The 25,581-nt window shown below is 46.9% G+C and overlaps 2 protein-coding genes across 2 annotated transcripts; one reads left to right on the forward strand and one right to left on the reverse strand.

Moving 5' to 3' along the window:
• Positions 1-9,407: 9,407 nt before the first annotated feature.
• On the forward strand, positions 9,408-10,200 carry LOC125514176 (em protein-like). Its single transcript, XM_048679453.2, has 2 exons — positions 9,408-9,622; positions 9,696-10,200. The coding sequence occupies exons 1-2, from the start codon at positions 9,505-9,507 to the stop codon at positions 9,857-9,859; spliced, it is 282 nt and encodes a 93-aa protein (XP_048535410.1). The 5' UTR covers positions 9,408-9,504; the 3' UTR covers positions 9,860-10,200.
• A 386-nt stretch (positions 10,201-10,586) lies between these two features.
• G4 (UbiA prenyltransferase family protein) lies at positions 10,587-23,789 on the reverse strand. The gene is made up of 15 exons (XM_048679438.2): positions 23,544-23,789; positions 23,406-23,456; positions 23,212-23,300; positions 22,798-22,885; positions 22,230-22,315; positions 22,031-22,117; positions 13,694-13,759; positions 13,527-13,610; positions 13,370-13,431; positions 12,631-12,706; positions 12,489-12,551; positions 12,334-12,415; positions 11,597-11,673; positions 11,076-11,123; positions 10,587-10,958 (listed from the first exon to the last, which is right to left on the reverse strand). The coding sequence occupies exons 1-15, from the start codon at positions 23,653-23,655 to the stop codon at positions 10,896-10,898; spliced, it is 1,134 nt and encodes a 377-aa protein (XP_048535395.1). The 5' UTR covers positions 23,656-23,789; the 3' UTR covers positions 10,587-10,895.
• Positions 23,790-25,581: the final 1,792 nt, after the last annotated feature.

Raw genomic sequence — 25,581 nt, forward strand, 5'->3', positions numbered from 1 at the left:
AATTGAAGCTTCCTGTAGATTTCTATTTAGCTATGCTGAATCTCTTCGATGCATCAATCATTTTCCAACCACTGACATCATCAAAGGAAAGATGGTGCCGCCGCCGATTGGCTATAGTTCTATAATGATAAATACAGCAACGCAACATGCAGTCACAATCCAGTGGTCTGCCCCGCCGGCCGGTCGCGTGAAGCTGAATGTTGACGGGTCGTTCGTTGATACCGATGGTGGATTAGCAGGAGCCGGTATGATCCTACGTGATAATGATGGCAACATTATCTTCTCCGCTTGTCGTTCTATCTTGCATTGTTCCAGACCGCTCCAGGCTGAGTTGTTGGCATGTCGGGAGGGATTAAACCTTGCTCTACAATGGTCTACTTGCCCGGTAGACATCGAGATGGACTGCATGGATGCAATCAAGTTGATCAAGTCGCCTACCCTTGACAGATCGCCACATAGAATGATAGTTCAGAATATTAAAAGGCTCTTTGGTGAAAGGGATATCTCTATTGCTCATGTAAGTAGGAATCAGAACATTGTTAGCCACACACTTGCTGCTTTCGGACGATCGGAGGGCCGAACTGCAATTTGGTTGCGCTCTGAACATGCAGACGTTTCTCTATTATGTAGAAACGAATATTCCAACAGTTGAGCAATGAAATCCTTTTAATCCCACAAAAAAAAAGTCCGGGAGTTCTCTAATGCACGAACCGGGGGAGCTGCAGCTAGCACCACGTTCACTCGCCGTCCTCGAGGTACCGGACTCCGAATACTCGTCTCAGCAGGTTTTTCCGAAGGTTTTTGCTTCGGACATCTAACCTGAAGAAAATACACACTGAACGCGTGGACGAGACGGTTTTTTCTTCGGACATCTAACCTGAAGAAAATGCAGACTGAACGCGTGGACGAGACTGAAAGTGCCTTCCGTAAGAGATGGTACCTCTGCACTAGATATTATTGAAGCATCTCATTGAGTACTCGAAATTGAGGCAGACACATCATGAAATACACCGTACGTGCTTGTAAGTTGTAACAAAGCAGGACACGAATTTTTGGAATTTTTGGAACTAGAGTCCACACGTATCCCTTATGAATAGTAACAAAAACCAAGACGTAATAAAAAAATATTAACAAATGGTCTGTGAAGTTCCTTAATCTAGATGATATTTGCTGTGGGAATTGGTTATAATATATTTTATATGAGATTTGGTTGTACAAAGCATGAGTAGTTTGAGTTATAAATGGCTAAAACCAAAAGTATATATATTATATATTGTATTTGATTATTATATAATTATAAATTGTGTATTGGATGTAAGTAGCATAATATAGTGGGCTTTTTTTGCCATGCATGTTATGACGTACCTTGGATGAAATGGCATGTGTATATGTTGAGGTAAATAGAAACAATGTGGATCAACTAATAATGAAAAATGTGGCGTGTGTACATGTTGAGGTAAATGAAAACAATGTGGATCAATTAATAATGAAAAATGTTTTTCCATGCATGTAGAGGTGTTCTTTGATGAGATGGCATGTGTGCATATTGAGATAAATAAAGTAGTGTGGATCACCCACTTAACTAGGATAAATAAGGTATTGCTACAAAGGAAAAAAGTGCCCCTAATATTTCTCAAAAACAGCACATACGAGTAGAACAGTTGACCAGTTTTATTAACCTTAGAATTTAAATTCTCTTATTATTATTATTTCAAAAAAATTATATGTATTGTCATCATAAGAGGGGTGCTTAGACCCATGCTCACTACTATTGTACTTTAACATAATAACTCATATCTTCCTTTATACTAATAAGAGAGAGAAAATGATAAAATTGTGTATAAAAAATAATTCTGTTCTGTGTCCAAAATTACGTTATTCGGCCACCGATACGATGACAATTATCTGGCACTATGTCCCTGCGATCGGGTCTACATCATGTACGCCCTAATAAGTACAACTGTCATCTTCTGCATTTCCTCTCAATAGTTGTAGACCATCTGCCTATTCGACCAAAACATCATGTTTATTAGACAAGGGTTTTTGGGTTTTTGGCACACCTCCAAACATGGGGTGGCCTTTTCATTATATAGTGATGTACAACATAATTACAAGTGGGGCCCAGTATATACAGAGTCTAACACCCTCCCTCAATCTTAACCGTGCTCAGAAGAATTTACTAGGTTGAGATTGCGCCTACACCCTTCAAACTGAGGAAGAGGCAGTGGCTTCGTGAAGATGTCAGCAAGTTGATCTTTCGAGGAGATGAACTTGATAAGAAGCAGTTTCTGGGCAACACGTTCCCTGACAAAGTGGTAATCAACTTCAATGTGTTTGGTGCGAGCATGAAAAACTGGATTTGAAGACAAATACGTCGCCCCAATATTATCACACCAAAGCACCGGCGGCTGCTTCTGAGGAACCTTCAACTCTTTGAGCAAAAACTGTATCCAAATAAGCTCTGCTGTGGCATTTGCAACTGCTTTGTACTCAGCTTCAGTGCTACTGCGAGACACCGTTGCTTGTTTACGAGCACTCCAGGCGATCAAGTTCAAACCAAGGAAGACTGCATATCCCCCCGTGGATCGTCTGTCATCCGGACTCCCAGCCCAGTTCGCATCAGAGAACGCAGAGAGAACGCCAGAGGGGGCCGGTTGCAGATGCAAGCCATAAGAAGAAGTGGACCGGATGTAACGCAAAATGCGCTTAACTGCAGCCCAGTGAGAGTCTCGAGGAGCATGAAGAAACTGGCAGACCCGGTTGACCGCATAGGAGATATCAGGACGAGTGATAATCAAGTACTGCAAGGCACCAACAATACTGCGATACTCAGTAGCCTCATCAGCAGGGAGGAGAGAACCATCGAGAGCAGATAGGCAGTCAGTGGAGGACATAGGTGTAGTAGCTGGCTTGCACTGGAGCATACCAAACTTCCGAAGAATATCAAGAGAATACTTCTGCTGAGTGAGAGTCAAGCCAGAACCAAAAGACAATACTTCAAGGCCAAGGAAATAGTGAAGCTGCCCAAGATCCTTAACCGCAAAGTCAGCACTCAAAGCAGAAACCAAGCGATCCGCAGCATAGTCTGAGGAACTGACCACGATGATATCGTCAACATAGACCAGTAGATACATAGTAACTGTAGGTCACTAAAGAAGAAATAACGAGGTATCGGCCAGAGAGGGAACAAATCCATGAGCCCGAAGAGTGGTGCCAAGACGCGCATGCCAAGCGCGCGGAGCCTGCTTCAGACCATAGAGTGCCTTAACAAGACGACAGAGATGCTGCGGACGAGCTGAATCAACAAAACCGGGAGGCTGACGCATATAAACCTCCTCCTCAAGAACACCATGAAGGAAAGCATTCTGAACATCAAGCTGACGAAGAGACCATCCATGGGTAATTGCCAGTGAGAGCAGAAGCCGAATCATGGTCGGTTTGACCACTGGACTGAAGGTGTCCTCATAATCAAGGCCAAGGCGTTGTTTGAATCCTTGAGCAACCAGTCGAGCCTTGTATCTCTCGATAGAACCATCAGCATGTTTCTTTACCTTGAAGACCCACTTTGAGTCAATGATGTTGACACCAGCCTTTGGAGGAACCAGTCGCCACGTTTCATTCTTAAGAAGAGCGTGGTATTCTTGTTCCATCGCAGTACGCCAGTGAGGGATATTCAGGGCAGCCTGAAAATGCCGAGGGTCAGCAGTAGGGTCGGACTGCACCTGCGCCATGCAAGTCGCAAGCCAGGCCACCGTGCCATCCTTGCGTTCCTTAGGACGAAACACCCCACTTTTGCTGCGTGTATGAGGATGCAACACTGGGGGCGGAGCAGGTGGCGAAACCGATGGTCAGGATGATGAAGGGGACACATCATCCGTCATGGCAGAGGCTGATGCAGTCGGTGGCGGTGACGAGGAAGACACAGCAGGAGACGCCGACCCACTCGAGGGCGACGCCGATCCAGACGAGCAGGACAAGTGCCGCACAGGCGACGAGGATGACGCGGAACTCCCAGGCGACGACGGCCCAGGCGTTGATGGCGGGGGACTCCCAGGCGGGGACGGCCCATGCGTCGGTGCAGGTGACGGCCCAGGCGTCGATGGCGAGGACGCCGGTGCAGACGTGACGGCCCGCTGGGCCGACGCGCCAGTCAGCAGAAGCGGCGGCTGGGCCAGAGTGGTGACGCGCGGTGCAGCAGCCGCGATCATGGGCACAGGCGGGCTCGTTGCATGGGACATGCACGAAGCCAGCCGATCGACGTGAGCAGGTGGTGATGACGGAGCCGTCGGGAACGAGGGAGCCGGAGTGTCAACCTCATCCAGGAGCTCAAGCCGCGCACATCTCCCAATACCTGCACCATGGTTAAACAACAAAGAGGGCGAATGTGCAACATCTACAAATTGATCAGGCAATATAGTGGATGGGTGCACTGGCGGTGTGGAGCTTGTGTCAGGTGAGGGAAGAGCAGCAAAGGGAAAAACATGCTCATCAAAAACAACATCGCGGGAGATATACACACGATTAGACGGGACATGAAGGCACTTATACCCTTTGTGAACAGAACTATACCCCAGAAAGACACACTTCTTTGATCGGAACTCAAGCTTGCGATTATTATACGGACGGAGATGCGGCCAACACGCACAACCGAACACTTTAAGAAACATGTAATCAGGAGTCTGACCAAGCAAGAGTTCAAGTGGAGTTTTCATATGAAGGAGCCGCGAAGGAAGCCTATTTATAAGAAAACAGGCTGTAGTAAAAGCATCGCTCCAAAAACGAAACGGGACAGAGGCATGAGCAAGCAAGGTTAACCCAGTTTCAACAATATGACGGTGCTTACGTTCAGCTGAACCATTCTGCTGATGTGTATGTGGGCAAGAAACACGATGAGCAATTCCAAGTTTTTCAAAGAAAGTACTGAGGTTGCGGTATTCAACCCCCCCCCCCCCAGTCTGACTGGACATGAATGATTTTATGATCTAGGAGTCTCTCAACATGTGCTTGAAATTGTAAAAACACATTAAACACATCAGACTTATGCTTAAGAAGATAAATCCAGGTAAAGCGACTATAAGCATCAATGAAATTGACATAATATTCGTGCCCACTAACGGACAGCTGGGCAGGACCCCATACATCTGAAAACACAAGCTCAAGAGGAGTTTTGACTATATGTGTAGAAACAGAAAAAGGTAACTGATGACTCTTACCTTGCTGGCAGGCATCACAGACAGCGGCATCTTTATTACTAGACTCGGACGGTAGCTCATGACGATGGAGGACATGGCGAACAATGGGAGATGCTGGGTGACCAAGACGAAAGTTCCATAGTGATGGAGACACACGAACGCCACTGAAGACTTGGAAGGCAGCAGCAGGAGCGGGAACGTTGGTGGGGGCATCAAGAGCATAGAGACCATGGCGGTAGCGACCTCTAAGAAGTATGTTCCTCGTAGCACGATCCTTAACAAAGAGATGAAACGGGTGAAACTCACAGAAAACATTATTATCCTTTGTAAGTTCAGGAACAGAGAGTAAATTACGTGCAACTGTGGGAACACGAAGAACATTTCTAAGATGCAATGTCCTAGAGGAGTTTGTGAGAAGTGATGCCTGACCAACATGCGAAATGTGCATACCTGCCCTGTTAGCTGTGTGAACCTTGTCATGCCCACGGTAAGGCTGCTAGACAGTTAGCTTGCCCAGCTTGTTCGTTACGTGCGTGGTTGCTCCAGTATCCATGTACCAAGAAGGATCAACAGGATAAGAAGGGGTGTGACCCTGTTGCGCCATGTTAACTTGACGCTCGTTGCCCTTGCCATTATTGCCGAGGCCAAGGAAGTCCGTCTTGAACCGGCGATGACAGCGAGAGGCGACATGGCGAGGCAGGCCACAGAGCTGACATGGCTGAGCCGCACCACAGGCGGTACAGCAGGCGCAGGCGCGGCCGTCAATGACGACTACCGGGGCACCAGGACGCGGGGCCTGCTGCTGTTGTGCCGAGGACGCACCTCCACCGGACTTGCCCCCTCCTCCCGAGGAAGCTGCAGAGGGGCACGGCCACCGCCTTTGCCGCGGTACACGGCGTTGACGGAGGAGTCGATGGAGACGTCGGGGCGGCGCGCGTTGAGCCGTTGCTCCGTTGACAAGAGACGGCTGTAGAGTTCCTGAGGACGAAGAGGCTCCTTGCGTTCATTAATCACCTCGGCAAGCGAGTCGTAGTCGCTGTCGAGGCCGGCTAGGATGAAGGATGTGAACTCGCTGTCACGAAGGGGCTCTCCAATGGAAGCAAGAGTGTCAGCCAACTTCTTGATCTTGTTGTAGAAGGTGGTCACCATACCATTGTCCTTGCGAGTTTCACCAAGCTTGGCACGGATGGCCATGGATTGAGCAGTAGACTGAGACGAGAAACTCGACTCCAGTATGTCCCACACCTCATGAGAGGACGAAGCAAAGAGGACGAGCCCGGCCACACCCTCACCCAGAGAAGACTGGATGGCTGAGAGGATGGCTTGGTCCTGAGCGATCCACGCACGGAACATCGGATGATGTGGCAGTGGACATGGCAGTGTACCGTTGACGAACCCCTCCAAGTAATGACTGCGAAGGAGAGGAAGCACCTGAGCATGCCAATATAGATAATTGTCCGGTTTAAGCTTCACCGGGAGGAGGTGGGAGAATAAAAACGGTGGCGAGGAGATCGCGGCCGGAGCAGCTTCAGCATCCACGTATGGCGTCGGAGAGGGCATTGGTGCAGATGGCGCCGCGGCCGTTGCGTACAGGTGCGAGGGGCCGTACGGGTAGGGCGCCCCATAGGGCGGCAGAGCCGGGTACGCGCCCTGGCCAGGGTACACACCATAGGAGGGATGCGCAGGTGGCGACGGGCCGTACGGCGCCGCGTACAGTGGGTAGCCGCGGTGATTGGCATGGGCAGCATCGGCAATAGTAGGGCCGGCTGCGGTGTAGATGGAGGCAGCCGGAGCAGGTGCGATCGCACGCATCGGGTGCGACGCGGTAGCTGGTGGCGGCGCGGGCACAAGGGAGTGCACGGCAGCTGGCGGCGGCGACAGTTGCTGGGACCGGGCCGAAGCAGCAGGCGATGAAGAGGAGACGCCGGCGTACAAGGAAGACACCGGGCCGGCGAAGAGAGACCCCACCGATTGGGTCTGCAGGTGGCCGAGCGATCCGTCCGCCGTGTAGGGCGCAGTCCCGACGTTGAGGAGACGCGCGAGGGACGGCGGGAGGAACAAGTGATCCATGTGGATGGGGGCCGGCGGCAGAAGGGCGGGGAAGGAAACCGCGGTGCCAGCGGCGCTTGAGGCAGCGGCGGCGGCGGCGGCTGGTGGCGGAGGCGGAGCGGAAGACATTAGATCGTTAGATCGGATACCATATTAGACAAGGGTTTTTGGGTTTTTGGCACACCTCCAAACGTGGGGTGACCTTTTCATTATATAATGATGTACAACATAATTACAAGTGGGGCCCAGTATATACAGAGTCTAACACTGTTTGACTTCAAGTATGTTCGCTATGGTTGCAATGGCTAGTCGCTAGGGAAATAATCTTTTTTGCATGGGGGAAGGATTGTGTATTAATTAACTTAGCTCAAGATTACCCAGTGCACATAGTTTTACGACTCCCTCAGGACCGGACCGTAACCGGACGGACGCCTTAATCTTAACTCTCCCGATCTGAGCTAATTCATGACTAACACGATTATTGCCCCTTTTAGTAGGCTGGATCTTAATTTCTCTCTCCCCTCTCATCATAGTTGTGATCTATCAACCGAGGGGTTGGATATCATTGCAGCAACTTTAGCACTATCCGTTTCAACGATGAACAGAAGTGAGCTCCATTCCAAAGCAAGAGCAATTCCCTTCTTGCACGCCGCGAGTTATGTAGCTAGAGCATTACCGCGTGTGAAGAGATGTCGACACGAGCTGGAAATAATGCTACCAGAGCTGTCTCGTGTCTCGGAGCACCATTCACGTGCCCACATTGCCTGCATGTGCTATGCACCATCCACGTTTAGTGTGAGCCACCCTAGCTTAGGCGCTCTCCAGCTCTTAGGCTAGTCATAGTGAAGAGTATATGTTACTAGTCTATATTATTATCTTCATATTGAATAGTATCATATATGTGGTAACATAGATACCTTCATTTATTATTTTGTAGACTTATTTTGCATTGGAAAGCGTTATGTGATGGTAACATATTATGTTACTCTATTTGACCATTTTACCTTTTTCCCGGTCTGCCGTGGTCATCAAGAGCGCCATGCAAGATGTGCCTGAGAGCAGCTCAACCACGTCAAAAAGCCATCCGGGCATGTGTGCCGCACCGGCTTAATGTCCCGGAGCATCCAGTCTTTAGTCATCGCCCTCCAAAGCTCGACTGCATGAGGGCACTTACACATTGCGTGGAATTTATCCTCGCGTTCCAGATCACACAGGGAGCATATGTCAGTGGTTTTCAAATGATAGGAGAGTTTATTCACCCACGCTTGCAAGAGAATTTGTGACAAGCCGCCAAGAAACACGCGTACCTTTGGGGGACCTGATGGTGCGTCAACCATCCGGTGCCATGGCAATAATCAACAGGCCAAAGATGACGACAAACAATGGCGTGGAGCACAGATAAACTGGCGTGGCTACTAGATGGTCCGTCATCAAAATAATGATTGAAACACCACTTCATGTCCAAGGTGAAAACTATTATTCTGGCCTTCATTCATTGGTTAGGCTCAGCAACGTTGAACTTGCGCTGTTACCTTATCAAAGGTGTTACCTTGTTGCTATTGTGCTAGTCTTCAATGGTTAGTTTTGGCAACAAGAATGAAAATCCTCGTCTTGTTTGTCTTCGACCGGACGTGACCACAGCGATGTGAGAGCGCTTATTTCTTGAAAGGAGTCAGATTAGTGATAGATGTTTGTTCTATACATTTCATAATGACTAAGCCGTGTTTGTCTTTTTCTAACTCTGCTTAATAATTAATAAGAATAATTATGTACATTATGATGATGCAGAGGCAAGAGTTTAACCTTTTTTGTTTGAAAAAAATAGCAGTAGACGCTCGATCCATGTCTGGTTTGTACGACCGGCCGACGACGAACACACGTACGGGAGTGACAAGTACGGTAGTGGGACGATCCTACGCGCCGACAGGACGACAGTGCCAAGACAACGCTAGGCTCCTCAGCTCTCTAGCTCATTCCGGTGGCTGCGTCAGATAAGCACGCCCGGACGTGGCATCCGTCCGGTGCCTCGCCCAACGCGTGTCAATGCGTCAGGGACAGCAAGAGGAGAGGCTTGCGTCCGCGTCGTCGCACACGCGCCGTCTCCTGCGCCCGCGACGCGCCTCCTCGCCGGCTATAAAATGGCGACGTCGCTACCTCCATCACCAGCATCAAACAAGCAACCACAAGCACCGCACAAGCTGAAGCGGTAGAGCACACACGCTCCCTTCCAGTTGAGGTCGAAGTAGCTAGCGAGGAGTGAGCGATGGCCTCCGGTCAGCAGGAGAGGTCGCAGCTGGACCGCAAGGCCCGCGAGGGCGAGACCGTCGTCCCCGGCGGTACCGGCGGCACCAACCTCCAGGCGCAGGAGAACCTCGCCGAAGGTACGTAGCAATGCACGTCGACCTTATGTGTTGGTGGCTTCGGCTACTCATGTCGTGTCTACGGTGTTGGCAGGGCGCAGCCGCGGCGGGCAGACGCGCAAGGAGCAGATGGGGGAGGAGGGGTACCGCGAGATGGGGCGCAAGGGCGGGCTGAGCACCAACGACGAGTCCGGCGGCGAGCGCGCGGCCAGGGAGGGCATCGACATCGACGAGTCCAAGTTCAAGACCAAGTCCTAGATGATCCGTTAGCCTAGCAACCAAGACGACTGCTTAGTTGGTTGGTTTACCTTGCAGGATGAATAATGTAGGTCAGGGATCCTGACGTGTGCACGCATGTAGGAGATCATATGTACTAGATCATGTGTGCTTGGTGGTTAATAGTAGCCGGTAGTCCGTACTAGGTACTGATGGTCAGTCAGAGTCGTGTCCGTGTCAGTCGGAAGTGTGGTTGTGGCTCCGGCGGCTGGTCCGGCCTCTCTTCCCACACCAGCTTTCCGCTGTATCCTTGTGTTTCCAGTAATGTAAGTCGTCATTGCTGAAATCTGAAGCTTTGTAGTGTGCTACTTCTGCTTTGCTAATTGTTGGTGTTCCCGGTTTTTTATTGTTTACCGTAAAACTTCTCCTGATTTAAACGAGAACTCTACGTGCCGCATCACCAGCCACCAAACTAGCCAATGCCACCAGTTAGAATGTGAGCATGCAGGAGGTAGTGTTCTGGCAGTAGCAGCGGATAAGGACGGCACTTGAATGCCTAGGCCTAGACATTCATAACGGGCAATATTGCTGCAAGTACAAGACTAATCTTTTGGAAAAAATAAGTCCCTTCTTGAATTTTAGAACTTAGAATTTATTACCCTAGAAAAAAAGGATTATGCAGCACTGTTTTCCAGCACAAGACGGCCCTTTTTTTTCATTTTCTCATGAATGATGCTCCTCTGGAACGGAAGGAGAGGCTTTACCGAAATGCACTTTCCAGGAGAAACAATCTGATCATAAACCATTGTCACGTACCGTATCGTATCCAAAATTACGTTATACAGCCAACTGATAACATCACAAACAAACAACCTGGCACCGTGCACCTACGGTCTACGCGCACTAAGGCACGGCACGGCAGCAGAAGGAAAGAGCCACCGCCTAACGTTTCCATCTTCAGCATTCAGGGAGGCCTTCTTGATGTTGTTGCTGCAGATTTATTCCACTATCTCTGTTGGTGTGTACAAAATGCCTCCTCATCCAAAGCATCCAGCTTGATTTGAGGTCTGTCCGTCCGTCAGTGGCTGGTCGCCAGGGCAGTAACCAGCAGGCCGAACACGAAGAACGGTTGCGCACTCGCCTGCATTAAGCACGATCAGATGGCGGCGGCACGATAAGATGCAGTTTTGGGAGAGGCCGTGGATGCTGACTGGAGAGAAAGAAAAAGAATGCAGGGGGAGACGACGACCGCGCGCACCTGGTATTTGACGTCGTACTTCACGGGGTCCTTCAGGAAGTACTGGAACTGCTCCATGAAATCAAGGATTAGAATGTACACAACGTAAGTGGCAAAGTCAGTGTTTTCTTTTCATGTTTATTACTCTCCCCGTTCACGAATATAACATGTTTTGGATATTTCGATATGGACTACATACGGACTGAAATGAGTGAATAAACAAACTAAAACGTGTCTATATACATCTGATTTAGAAAAAAGTTAGAACATCTTATGGAGTATTTGTGAATGGAGGTGTCTACATACATCCGATTTAGAAAAAAGTTAGAACATCTTATATTTGTGAATGGAGGGAGTAAGTGCTAAAGGACAGTCTGACAAGCCTTGCAGATAAAGCTTTTGTTCATAATATAAGTCATCTAAATGATTTTCACTTATTTCATGTGACCGTGTGAATAGGAAATTCTGGGGGAGTGGGAACATCTGAAATACAATAACGAGAAATAATTATATCCAAGGTCCAAAAAGATTGGTCAGCTCACCTGCAAGATCACCTGGGGAATTGTCAGTCCAACTAGTGCCAGGGCATAATACAGCTTACCAGTGCTCAGGAGGTAGGCTGAAAATGGAGTTACAAGATTAGGGCAAGTTCCCAACATAAATTCAGGATAGATAGATAGATAAATAGATAGCGAATGAACGTAAGTTTCCTCTGCTCCCTAATTTATACTGGTAGATTGTAGTACAATTCAAATTCAGGCACTCTTGTTCGGCCCAACAAAAACAGAAAATAGTTATACTACGGCAAGCTTTGGGTGTAGTTTGCCAACATCTGAAACTTTCTGGTAACGCTGAACATCTTTTTTTCTTCACTAAACACATCTTCTGTCGTTATGACTAACACCAACTGCCTTCCAAGGTTCCATGAAAGCTTCCATCATTAGGCTGAAAAGTTGTAGTATGATCTATTCACTTCTCGACATAAAGTACGATCTATTTTCGCAGCTGGCCCATGACATTATGGTATGGTAGGTACTAGGTAGTCGCATAAATCCATGAACTACTCTATTACTCCCTCCGTCCCACAATATAAAAACGTTTTTCAAGCTATGTTAGCTTGAAAAACGTTCTTATATTGTGGGACGAAGGGAGTATATGTTTTTTTGTCAAGTTTGGGTTGCAAACCACATGTTCCACGTGGCCACTCAATTATATGTTCAGCCAATGGCTTAATAGTAAGCCATGAAGGAAGAAAGAAATGAAAATTTTGTATCTTTACCTGCAACAGATAATTGAGTGATGTCGATTGCTCCAACACATATCCATTTTGCAGTCTCCATACCAAAGGCAACAGGGAGTGACTACAAAAAGGTAAAATGGTAAACAGATATGCTTTGACAATAAACCTACAATATAGGCAAAAAGAATAATAACCTGAAGTCCCAGAGTTCTATCCCCCTCGATACTCTTAAAATCATTCACGATAGCGATCCCTAGCTACAAAGCCAGGAAAAACAGTTAGCGATCATGGTATACAGGATTGCAAACAAGCAAACAGATCATGAAATATAAATACCCCAGCTATGCTGTACAAAGTAGTTAGGACAACAATATCAGGAGTAAGAGTTCCAAATAATGCCTGGCCAGCCCACCTGCACAAAAGATATAAGGATTTTACGGTACCTTAGTAGAGTAACTCTGGTCCTTGAATCCTAATATGGAATTCTCTTCCCTATTATTCCTCATGGTATTTTATACATTTTAACACAAACTAATTAAGTCTCAACAGAATTCACAAATTCCCACCCGACAGCTCGGCACTGAGCTTCAGGCCACACCTGTACTTCTGATGGGAAGTGGAAGTTGCGTCTATGTTGGAGCCAAGTAAATTGGCTCTTGCACATACCGAGTGGTATTGATAAACGTGATTAAATAACTTCGGTAATCAATCAGCAAACTACCAAGTGCGAACTGGTTACGGACTTGCAGTTCCTCAGTCATGGGCTAGGGTTCTGATGTTCGGAAAGTGAGTTTTTTTTTCTTGAGAAGAGGAAAGTGACAGTTGTGCTGGGACTGAATGCAATATGTTACCACTAACGAAAATACAATCCCTTCTACTTGGTATTGTAGTCTGATAAAATCCAAACTAATTTGTCCATTACATTGAAAATGATAGACAGTCCACAGTAATTAGTGGTTACCACAAAAAAGCGGGGAAAAAAGATGCATCTTCTTGCATATAGTATAGGTGACATCCAACAGAACATTATCCTCTTATTAAACATGAAAAAAAATATTCACAGCTTTCATCCTACCAGGGCAAGCCAATGTAACTCGCACCAAGAGCAAAGTTTCCTATCCATCCATTCTGCTTGAGCTGAAATGAGGAATAATAAGACATGGACATTTTTTTTATCAAAGAGTTCACAACAGAGTGTACTATGCTAAAATCGAACACAAGTACTCAAGTACCTTGAGAGGCGGCGCTGAATATATGTAAGAAAGCAAGGATCCACCCAGAGCAAGGTAGAAAATAATAGGAAAATCATGCCCTGCCTGAAATGAAACTAGAGAATAAGCAAAGAAGGAACGTATCTTCAACCTCTTAGTATACTAAAGTAAGTCTTGTTGTGACTTACCCATACGTCTAACAAAGCACCCAACCCAAGACCTGCTAACAATAATACCCAGATCTGAGTAATTACCTGGATCCAATCAACAACATTAGTAAGACATGTCAATTCTCAGTAGACATCTGACATCAGCCTTTAGAGTAAGATCGGACGATCGGAAGCTTGTCATTATAAGAAGCCAATTTTGTTTGAAACGTTCTACAGAAGACTGTAGCAATACATATTCTTCATCATCTCATAAGAAAACAAATCCGCTTGGATAAAAAGGCAATTCGAAAATGGGGTTCCAACCAGTAAAGCACAACAATTTCAAACAAAGTATCACATCAATCAACTTGCCATCTAGATAATGTCTATAATATTCGGAAGCGGATTTGTAGCACCCGGGCGCTCCACACCCCTATACGAACATTAAATTCAAAAAAATACCAAGAAATTTGAAAAAACAAATCTGAGATTTTGGGATATCAAACCTGGAAATGTATTCGTGGCAAAAAAGACAAAAATTTCCTATGTATAGAAAAAATTGTTTGGGCAGATTTTTGTTTGACAGTATTTCCTTCGCCGCGGGTATGTTTTCTTGTATTTTTTCATGAAATTTCACACGGGAGTTGATTGAGAACCCAGGTTTGATATCCCCAAATTTCAGATTTTTTTTTTGATTTTTTGGTATTTTTACATTTAATATTCGTATAGGGATGTGGAGCACCCAGGAGCTCCTGTGTATTTTCCTATAATATTCAAGCTACAATATAAGTGAAACACATGTTAAGCTTCATGCACTATCCAACGCAACCAAAAGTACAAATTGATGGAAAGCACTAGGCAATCCACATATACACTTCAACAACACAGACTCTAATGAGAACAGAACCCATGCGGAAGCAATTATAGGGACATGCCAGTTATGAAGTTTTGATGTTTTGAACCAAAAAAACAAAAATGAGGGAGCGCCCCCAGCCTCTGGATGGATTGATACACGCAACCATCTTTTATTACACAGTATCTTGCTCAAAAATAATATCAAATGATCCAGCGGTATATTTTAAATGAGATATTGGACTTATGGCACGAAAAATGCATTGTCTATTGTTTATAATGACCTAAAAACATAAAGGCAAAGTCCGTGTGTAGCATTCTACAAATGGGGTAGCATCCTAAGAATTGATGTCTTTTATTCATGCACCATCACTGGATAATAGGGCAGATGAAAAGGGTCAACTTATAACATAAATATGCTTACAATATTTATTGAAAGAAAATAGAAACAAGTACATGTGAAATCGAATAAGAAAAAGGACATATAGACACAGATAACTAAACATCTTGTAAGCATGTGGTTGTGACAGTAATATATTTGAGAAGTCTGCTTAACAGTTATAGAAGTCCTACATGCATTCTCTAGCATAAACTTTGGAAAGGAAATACTAGGATATTCTACAGTGGTTGTTTTATGAAAAGGAAAGGAGAAACAATATGACACATTGCTGAAAAGATAATGTTTTCATAGTCGAGATAAACTTTGCAATGCATCTATGATGCAGCGTCTGGGGATAACAAAAGCCTCCATTATCTTTTTTTTCCCTCAAAAGATAAGAAATCAACAAGTTCGTTTTATGCATGTAGAATCTACTTACAGAGGCATATTGGATTTTTCCCAAGGATCGATCACATCAAAAATCACCAACACATGGGAGAAGGGCCATTTCATTGCTGAGTGCGTGGCCGAGCTGTGTGAGACATGCGGCAAGCCGGCTCATGCCTCGGGGGAGTGCCCGTTCTTGCGTGACCAGGCTCCGTCGCTGACTGTGTATGGAGTCTACTGTGCTGAGCTTATGTTCTTTGAATCACCGGCTGCGCGAGAGATTCCGGATGAGACCCTGAGCTTGACCACCGGGGTTGTGAAAGCTACCCAGGGAGAGGTGACTGAGGCTCAGATCGTGCGGAGGCTGCAGGAGCTGGCTCCGGGGGACTTTCGGTGGGAGCTGGTGGTTCTCGAGGATAAGGCCTATAAGGTTGATTTTCCCACGGTGGATGACTTGCAGCGGTTGTTGAGCTTTGGTTTGTGTAGAGTTCCTGGCACATCGTGAATTCTAGAGTTCCACGAGTGGAAGAAGGTGGAGCCTAAGGGAAAGCCGCTTACGCAGGTCTGGTTGCGGTTTGTAGGGGCCCCGTCTAAGCCTTTGCAGGATGTTCGAGTTGTGGCCAGTTTGGGTATGTTGGTTGGGAAGACGGAGAGAGTTGATATGGCTTTTACCCGGGCTCATGGGGTGGTCCGGCTTTTAGTCAGTGTTCTGGATATTGAGTTCGTGCCTGATGTGGTCAACTGGACTTATAGGGGAGAGGTGTTCCCGCTCGATATTGAGTTTGAGGACACAGATCTGTTTGCTGATGCGGTTAATGGGAATGATGTTGATATGCATGAGGGTGATGGCGGTGCGGGAGCCAATGGGGCACAGACTGATGAGTCCACACGAGAGGGGTCTAACGGATCTCGCCCAGATGCTCAGTTGCCTGGGGATGGGACCAGGGTGAGCCGGCAGCATCGCCATCGGTGCCTATGACCTCGTTGCGGTTCGGGTCTTTTGAGCCAGCATCAGCGCCTCCCAGACTTTGGAGTGACCGGGTAGACTCTGATGATATGTTTGAGCGCACGCTTCCTCTGTTGGAGTTTGAGGGGGCTGGCGGTTCTGTGCCTGGACGCTTGGTGAGGGCCTCATCGGCGAGGACTCTGGATGGAGTTGGGGTGGGGGAGCCGGAGGTCGCTTCTCTTTCCCCTCCTCTTGTGGTCGAGGATCCGGTGCGGATTGCTACCTGTGAGCTGGTGTTGGGAGGAGGGCGGTCGGGGCAGGAGGCCTTGACGTCTCTCCTCCATATCCGGACGTCGGCGACGTCGGTCACGTTGGAGTCGGCCAGCGCCGGGGGAGGGAGCCCGAGGCAGGTGGCCTCGGCTCCTGCTACTCCGGTGGTGGCGGCGACACCTACGCCATCTGCTGCGTTGGGGGGGGGGGGGTTGGGGCAGGAGGCCCTGGCTCATCCTTCTTCCCCGGCGGTCTGGAGGACCGCCTCTCCTTCGCCGATAGTTCTTCCGTCTGCACCGGCGGGTGGGGCGGGAGGAGGGCGCGGGCAGGCGGCCCCCGTCATCCCCTCTCCGATCGCACCGGTGGCCGTGGACCCCGGCGTGGGGCACCTGTCTGAGGGGCTTGGGAGCCCGCAGCCGCCTTCTCTAGTAACCTCGGTTGATCCTTTGAGGGACTCAGCGCCAGGTTTTACTAGGGAGGAGGTTGTTGCTTTTGGCGGGATCCCGGACCCCGTCTCGACGGGGAGACGGATGAGTGCTCGCATCCACGAGTTCCCGAAGGTGGATGATATGCAGCAGCGGTGCGCTATGAGGGCAGCCAAGCTGCAGGAGGCTGCATTATCTTCTGGTATGTCCGTCAACATATCTAACTCTTTATTGCATTTTTCTAATGAGGAGATTATAAATAATGCAAACCAATTAGGAGTTTCACTAGGTGCCACGGATAGTGAGATTACTAATTCGGTCAATGATCTGTTAGATTTGGAGGCGGAACGTGTCTTAGAGACTTCGTAATCTTGCAGCGGTTAAACCAATGAATGATGATGAGATTGATGCGTTAGGGGTTAGAGTGCTCGATAATCTGTGTGCGGATCTAGCACCTCCAAATCATGTGTCTGAGGACGATGATGTACCCATAGAGAATGATGTTGGTAGTTTAAGTGAACCCGGTTATGAGGACCGCGTGTCAGAGCCTAGCAAACCAAAACGTAATTGGAAACGGAAGATCTATCCTGATTCCGCAGTTCGTAGGAGTGCTAGGATTCGAATCACTAAAAAATTCCATGATGAAATATGAGAGGAATCTTTTGGAATAGCAGAGGTCTGAAGGACTTGGCTAAAAGAAGGTTCCTTGCTGAGGCAGCTTTAGAGCAGAAGTTAGATTTTGTTGCTCTATCGGAGACTGGCAGAGAAAACTTTGCGCCCCAGTTTCTTTCCTCTCTTGTGGGTGGTATTGATTTCGATTGGCATTGCCTCCCTCCGCGAGGAAGATCGGGTGGTATCTTACTCGGTGTGAGATGCGATTCGCTTGAAGTACGAAGTGTAGTGATGGGTGACTTCGCGGTGAAGTTTCGAGTCAGGTCTAAGATAGATGGGTTTAACTGGGCTTTGGTGGCGGTTTATGGTGCCGCACAGCCCGAGCTCAAACCGGAGTTTCTGGCGGACCTTGTTCGAATCTGTGGGTCAGAACAGCTTCCAATTTTAGTTGGAGGTGATTTCAATATCATCAGGAGGAGAGAGGAGAACAATGATAACTTTGACGGCAGATGGTCGTTTATGTTCAATACCATTATTGAAAGCTTGGATCTGAGGGAGATTGAGCTTTCTGGTAGAAAGTTTACCTGGGCTAATGCTCTGCCAAACCCAACTTATGAAAAACTTGATCGAGTTCTTGCGAGCGTGGAGTGGGAACAAAAGTTCCCTCTGGTTACGGTGCAAGCTCTCTCCAGGGGAATATCCGATCACACACCCTTGTTCGTGGACTTAGGGGAGCCGAACCACGTAGGTAACAAGAACACCTTTTCTTTCGAGATGTCATGGTTCGAACGCGAGGGGTTCTTGGACTTGATTGCCAGGGAATGGGAGAGAGGTGCAGGAGGCACGACTGCGATCAAGCATTGGCAGAACAAGATTAGGCATTTGAGAAGTTCCTTACGGGGTTGGGCTAAGCACCTCAGTGGTGTGTATAAGATTGAAAAGGATAGACTCCTTTCTCTTATACATGCCCTGGACATTAAGGCCGAGTCCACTATTTTACTGCCAGCTGAGCTTCAGGTTAAAACTGAGGCGGAGAAGAGGTTGAAAGAACTGCTCCGCGAAGAAGAATTGAAGTGGGCTTTGCGTGCTAAAGTCCGCAAAGTGGTCCAAGGGGACGCGAATACTCAATTCTTTCATCTGATAGCTAATGGTAAACACAGAAAGAAGCGTATCTTTCAGCTTGAACAAGATGAGGGCACTATTTTAGGACAGGATAACCTAAAAACTTATATTACCGAGTATTATAAGCAGTTATTTGGACCTCCGGAGGATAATTGTGTGTCCCTCGATGAGTCCAGGACTGAGGATGTGCCTCAGCTATCGGCTGCCGATAATGATATTCTGGTTGCCCCGTTCTCAGAGAAGGAGGTGTTTGATGCTATTGCACAGATGAAAAACAATAAGGCTCCCGGACCGGATGGATTCCTGGCCGAGTTTTATAAAAAGTGCTGGCACATTATTAAGGGGGATTTGCTACCTATGTTCCATGATCTGTTCTCTGGACAGCTTCAGTTATTTCACTTGAATTTTGGAACTATCACACTGCTTCCTAAGAAAACGGATGTTGTGCGAATTGAGCAATTCAGGCCGATCTGCCTCCTCAATGTTAGTTTCAAAATTTTCACCAAGGTAGGGACTAATAGGCTCACACAGATTGCGCATTCTGTGGTGCAACAGTCCCAAACTGCTTTCATGCCGGACAAAAATATCCTTGAAGGGGTGGTCGTCCTGCATGAAACGCTCCATGAAATCCATTCCAAAAAATTAGATGGAGTAATTTTTAAGGTGGATTTCAAGAAAGCGTACGATAAGGTCAAATGGCCATTCCTCCAACAGTCATTGCGTATGAAAGGTTTTGATGAAGCCTGGCGCCGACAAGTTGACTCATTTACGCAAAAAGGTAGTGTGGGAATTAAAGCTAATGATGACATAGGTCATTACTTCCAGACACATAAAGGCCTAAGACAAGGAGATCCGATGTCCCCTATCTTGTTTAACATTGTGGTGGATATGTTAGCAATTTTGATAGGAAGGGCTAAGGAAAATGGTCAAGTAGGTGGATTGATACCTCATCTTGTTGATGGAGGTGTTTCCATCCTTCAGTACGCTGATGATACAATTATCTTTATGGAGCATGACTTGGCCAAGGCGAGAAATATGAAGCTTGTGTTATGCCTATTTGAACAATTGACCGGGTTAAAGATTAAGTTTCATAAGAGCGAGCTGTTCTGCTTTGGTAGAGCCAAAGACGAACAGGAGGCTTATAGGCAATTGTTTGGGTGCGAGTTGGGAGAGTTACCCTTCTCTTACCTGGGTATTCCAATCCACCATCGTAGGCTGACAAACAAAGAGTGGAAGTGCATCGAGGACCGATTTGAGAAGAAACTGAGTTGTTGGAAGGGTAAGCTCGTGTCATACGGAGGCCGATTAATCCTGATTAATTCGGTGCTCACGAGTATGCCTATGTTTCTCCTATCGTTCTTTGAGGTCCCAGTTGGGGTTAGGAAGAGATTGGACTTCTATCGATCGCGTTTCTTTTGGCAGGGTGATGAGCTTAAACGAAAATATCGGCTTGCTAAATGGGATATCATTTGTAGACCGAAAGACCAAGGGGGTCTCGGTATTGAGAATCTAGAAGTTAAGAATAGATGCCTTCTTAGCAAGTGGTTGTGGAAGCTCTCAACGGAGAATGAATCCATGTGGGCTCAAATCCTTCGCACCAAGTACCTCCAGACAAAAACTTTGTCCCAGGTTACAGTCAGGCCGACCGATTCACCTTTCTAGAAAGGTCTGATGAAAGTCAAACAATCTTTGTTTAATAGGATGAAGTTTGTTATTGGAAACGGCACTAGTACACGTTTCTGGGAGGATACTTGGCTCGGCGAGACACCTTTGGCCATCCAATATCCGTCTTTGTACCGTATTGTTCAACAACGTGAAGTGTTCGTCGCATCGGTATTTCAATCTATCCCCCTTAATATTCAGTTCCGACGGACGCTAGCGGGCAATCATTGGGAAGAATGGCTCCGTCTAGTTAGGAGACTGATGGAGGTCCAGCTTTCCCAACAACCCGATGAAGTACGCTGGAAATTGACTAAGTCCGGAGTATTCACTGTTAAATCAATGTATATTGATGTTATTAATTCAAACTCCATTCCTACTTCCAAGCATGTTTGGGATGTCAAAGTTCCTTTGAAAATAAAAGTGTTTATGTGGTTTGTCCATAAACAAGTTATTTTAACCAAGGACAACTTGATAAAGCGTAATTGGACAGGACCTACTAGTTTCTGTGTTCGGGATGAGACAATCAAACACCTTTTTTTCGATTGCCCGTTGGCCAAAGTACTTTGGCAGACGGTCCACATTGCTTTTAATATCAATCCACCGAATTCTGTTAACGCGTTATTTGGGACATGGCTTAATGGGATTGAGCCTGACTTCGCGAGACACATTCGGGTTGGAGTTTGTGCCTTGCTGTGGACTATCTGGACTTGCAGAAATGATTTGGTTTTTAACAGAATATCATGTATCCATATTTTGCAGGTTATATTCCGAACTACGGCACTGATCCGTTCGTGGTCGCTACTCACCCCGACAGAGGCCAGGGAGCATTTGGTTACTGGGTCTTTCCGCTGGGAGATGGTAGCTCGGGATATCTTCAACCGGTTTGGATGGCGGTCATGTAATGGGATAGGCATGTAGTTTACCTATCTAATTCTAGCCAGCCGGCTGTGGCGTCTTTTCATGGCTAGTGGGTGTTTCTAGCCTTTTTGGCTCTGTGTGAGCTTTCTTTGCTTCGTTATTACTTGTGGAGACCTTCGAACCATGTTGGCACTACTTTATTTGGTTAATAAGATGGCCGTATGCATCTTTCTGATGCAGAGGCCGGGGAATTCCCCCTTTTCGAAAAAAAGGCACATATTGTGCCCCTCTTCTTTTTATTTATTTCCCAATCCAGCATACAATCTCACAGCCCTTGTGCACGTATATATGAGACCAAAGCTAGCTAAAGCTAGACCTACTCAACTTAGGACAATTAGCAGTTAGCACAACTCGGAATCGAATTACTACTGAGTCCTGGCCAGCACGTAGACCTATACTCATATCCGAATCAACTAGCACCAAGGCATGGAAAATCGGAAACCAACTCCAACACATGCCCGTAAAAAAAACTGTCCTAATTAGAACTAACTAAACCCTAATCGGACTAGCATTACTTAGACTTACGGCAAGCAAACACAAACCTGATTACAATTCAACTGGACTGCATTAGAGGCAATATTGTCTCCAACAAAGCATGCATACACATGCCCAGTAATCGATGATACAATGACAAATATATGAATGAACGTTTCCGGGAATTAAATATTTTTTCATTGCTAAAATAAAATGTGGTGACAAATAAACCTACAAAGTGGTAAATAGTTTATTAAAGTCATGAAAGTAAACAAAATTCTAATTAGCAGTTGCCATGGAATAAATCTCACTCCCGAAGATGGTCATACCTCATTTTCTGATATAGCTCCTGAAGGAATAGGACGATAAGGCTCATTAATAGCGTCGATGTCTCGGTCATACCAGTCATTAATTGTCTACAAGCAATAATTTTTGAAGCTGACATATTCTTTAGTAAAAATAGTTTTCCATGAAACATGTGAGGTTGCAAAATATGAATAGATCAAACACGACGAATCTAAAATAAACCTGCGTGTATCCTGTAAGACATGGACCAGACATTAACATGCAAACAATAGATTTTGCAACATCTTCAACTGTCCAGTGGAAATTTCCTGCAGCATGAGAGGTTCAAATAAGCATAACAGTTGCATTGTACACCAAGAGGAACAGCATTCATTAGCACAGAAGCCATAATGGTATTGTATTCTCATCCTAAACGCTAGAAGTTCTAGACGTCTGACAAGAGGGGAGAATAGTATTGTTGAGTTGCCATGTGTTGTTTTGTTGCAGAAATTGGGTGAAGTTTCCTGTAGTCAATCAATATTCAATTCTTTGGTCCACTCCAAAATAAATATATGGGACCAAGGATAGTGAGAAAGATACTGTAGGCCCACAGATCATATCGACACCATTGCAAGCCAGCACAACTTAAATCACCATGTTACAGATGACTAGCAAATCTAAGGAATGTGGCACAATGTAACAACGATGCATCTCATATGGAAAAATATAGCTGTCCAACTCCAACTCCAACTCCACTTAAGTATAAACTATTCATGTACAGATAGAAACCATAATAGTCGATAAAGCATACCAGAGGCAGCTGCTCCACAAAGTACACCCCAGACAAGCGGAGGCCATGTCACCGGCTTAGTAAGTTGAAGGCGGATCTTCCATATGTTCTGTATATGCAGCATGATAAAGAGGGGGTTAATGAGCAAATTATCATTTCTAGTCCCTACACAAAATTAGCTAGATAGTGATTAGTCTAAGCACAAAGCTAGTACACACAAGCCATGCTCGCAACTCCATAAAACATACTCCACAAAAAGGTGAAATTCATAAATTTCAGCATCCACAGCCAGACACTTTGCATCTGCTGCATGCTGAATCCCGAATTCAACGCATGCCTGACCAACCAGCCAACTAACAAACGACTCCGATTTGGATCCATAAATACTAATATTGCGATGAGAAACCAGTTCATGGGAGCAGATTAATGACTCACGTCTTCTTGCTTGGCGCCCTTGATTCCGAGCAGCTGGTTGAAGCTCGACCCCGCCGCCGGCGCGTTCTCCGGGACCTTCGGCTTCGTTGCTACCGTGCCCAACACAGTAAAACAAATCACACGTCAGAACTTCAGCCGAAACGCCCAGGAATCAATCGCAGAACAAGCTGAACTTCACAAGGAACGGCGCGCACTTTCTTTAGCGTCGGCGTCGGCCGCGCGGACCACCGGGAACGGCCGCCGCCCTGCGAACGGAACTCACGTGCATCAGCACAAGACGCGGCAGCATAGATACACAGTAAAGTAATAGGCCAGAGAGGAAGAGGGTATACGGCTGAGGGTTAGAGAAGGAGGCGGCAGGGAGAGGAAGCGGAGAGGGGGGCGGAAGGCGGCGGAGGAGGAAGATGTGGCGGCGGCGGCGGCGAGGAAGTGGGAGGTGGCCATGGGGAAGCGGGGGAAGAGGAGACGGCCACTAGCTGCTTGGAGTGGACAGTGGGAAGTGGGAGGGGGAGGATAACGCCGGCGCAATTCGTGCCTGTTGGCCGGCTTTGCCCGCCCAAGCCTAGAATTGGAATGGTTCCGGGAAATGGATTTAACTATACCGATACCGAATTGGATTTATAGTTTCGTGTAGAATATTAATTCAGTCATTATGATTTTCATTATGTAACAAATGTTTGCATGAGAAAACTGTTAGGGCATCTCCAATGCTGACAATCAAACCATCGACATCCGTCTCAACTCGTTCTACTCTCGCAAGTATTCACAACTACCAAAGAAGAACTAAAATAAATCTAAACATAGTATAAAACATATGGATCCAAATCAGCTTCTTACGAAATAGCGTATAAACTAGGGTTTAAGTTTTTGTCACTCTAAGAACTTATCATCTAATAAGTACTATCTTCGTCTGGGTTTATTGGGCCTGCTAGCCACCCAACTGCGTCCGTTTTAACAAGGCCGCTAGACAATTACCTCAATTCCCTTCGCTAGGCATGTGCACGATTGGTTGAAAATGCGAGCGGCCAGCTGCTTGCAGAATCGGAATACCAACCAGCTTCATGCAATGAATATGGACTGGTCTGTTACTGCTGGACGTCGCCATGATTGGCTGCATGCAAAAAAGGAAGCGGGCACCCGCTGCATGCGCTAGTCTGGTTGGCTCCGAAATCACGCATTAGCAGTGTTAATATCTTGTCATGGTCTTTGTGTTTTGGCTAAAGGGCTCAATAAATACGGAGTCCCGGATGAGATCACGGACATGACAAAGAGTCTTGAAATGGTCGAGACATAAAGATTCATATATTGTAAGGCTACATTCGGACACCGGAATGGTTCGGGTCGTTTCAGATAAGTTTCGGAGTACCGGAACACACCCCCCCCCCCTCCGAGAAGTTATTGGGTCTCATGGACAAAATGGTGGAAGAGAGGAGGCAGTCCAAGGTGTGGCACGCGCCCCCCTAGCCCAAACCGAATTGGACTAGGGCTAGGGGAGCGCCCCCCCCTCCTTCTCTTCTTCCTCTCCTTCCTTCTTCTCCTACTAGGACTAGGAAAGGGGGAACCTACTCCTACTAGGAGTAGGATCCCCCCTTGGGCCTGCCCCTTGTGGCCGGCCCTCCTCCTCCTCCACTCCTTTATATACGGGGGAGGGGGCACCCCATAGACACACAAGTTGATCTTTAGCCGTGTGCGGTGCCCCCCTCCACAGTTTTCCACCTCGGTCATATTGTCGTAGTGCTTAGGCGAAGCCCTGCGTCGGGAACTTCATCATCACCGTTAACACACCGTCATGCTGATGGAACTCACCCTCGGCCTCAATTGGATCAAGAGTACGAGGGACGTCACCGAGCTGAAGGTGTGCAGATCGCGGAGGTGCCGTGCGTTCGGTACTTGATTGGTTGGATCTCGAAGACGTTCGACTACATCAACCGCGTTACTAAACGCTTCCGCTATCGGTCTACGAGGGTACGTAGACATAATCTCTCCTCTCGTTGCTATGCATCTCCTAGATATATCTTGCGTGGTCGTAGGAATTTTTTTGAAATACTGCGTTCCCCAACAGTGGCATCCGAGACAGGTCTATGCGTAGATGTTATATGCACGAGTAGAACACAAAGAATTGTGGGCGATAATAGTGATACTGCTTACCGGCATGTCATACTTTGATTCGGCGGTATTGTTGGATGAAGCAGCCCAGACCGACATTACATGACCATGTTCATGAGACTGGTTCTACCGATGTGTTTCGCACATAGGTGGCTAGTGGGTGTCTCTTTCTCCAGTTTTAGTTGAATCGAGTGTGACTACGCCCGGTCCTTGTTGAAGGTTAAAACAGCACACTTGACGAAAATTCGTTGTAGTTTTTGATGC

The sequence above is a fragment of the Triticum urartu genome, chromosome 1A (genome assembly GCF_056163025.1).
Source record: "Triticum urartu cultivar PI428250 chromosome 1A, HENAU_Tu73, whole genome shotgun sequence".
Taxonomy (NCBI): Eukaryota; Viridiplantae; Streptophyta; class Magnoliopsida; order Poales; family Poaceae; genus Triticum; species Triticum urartu.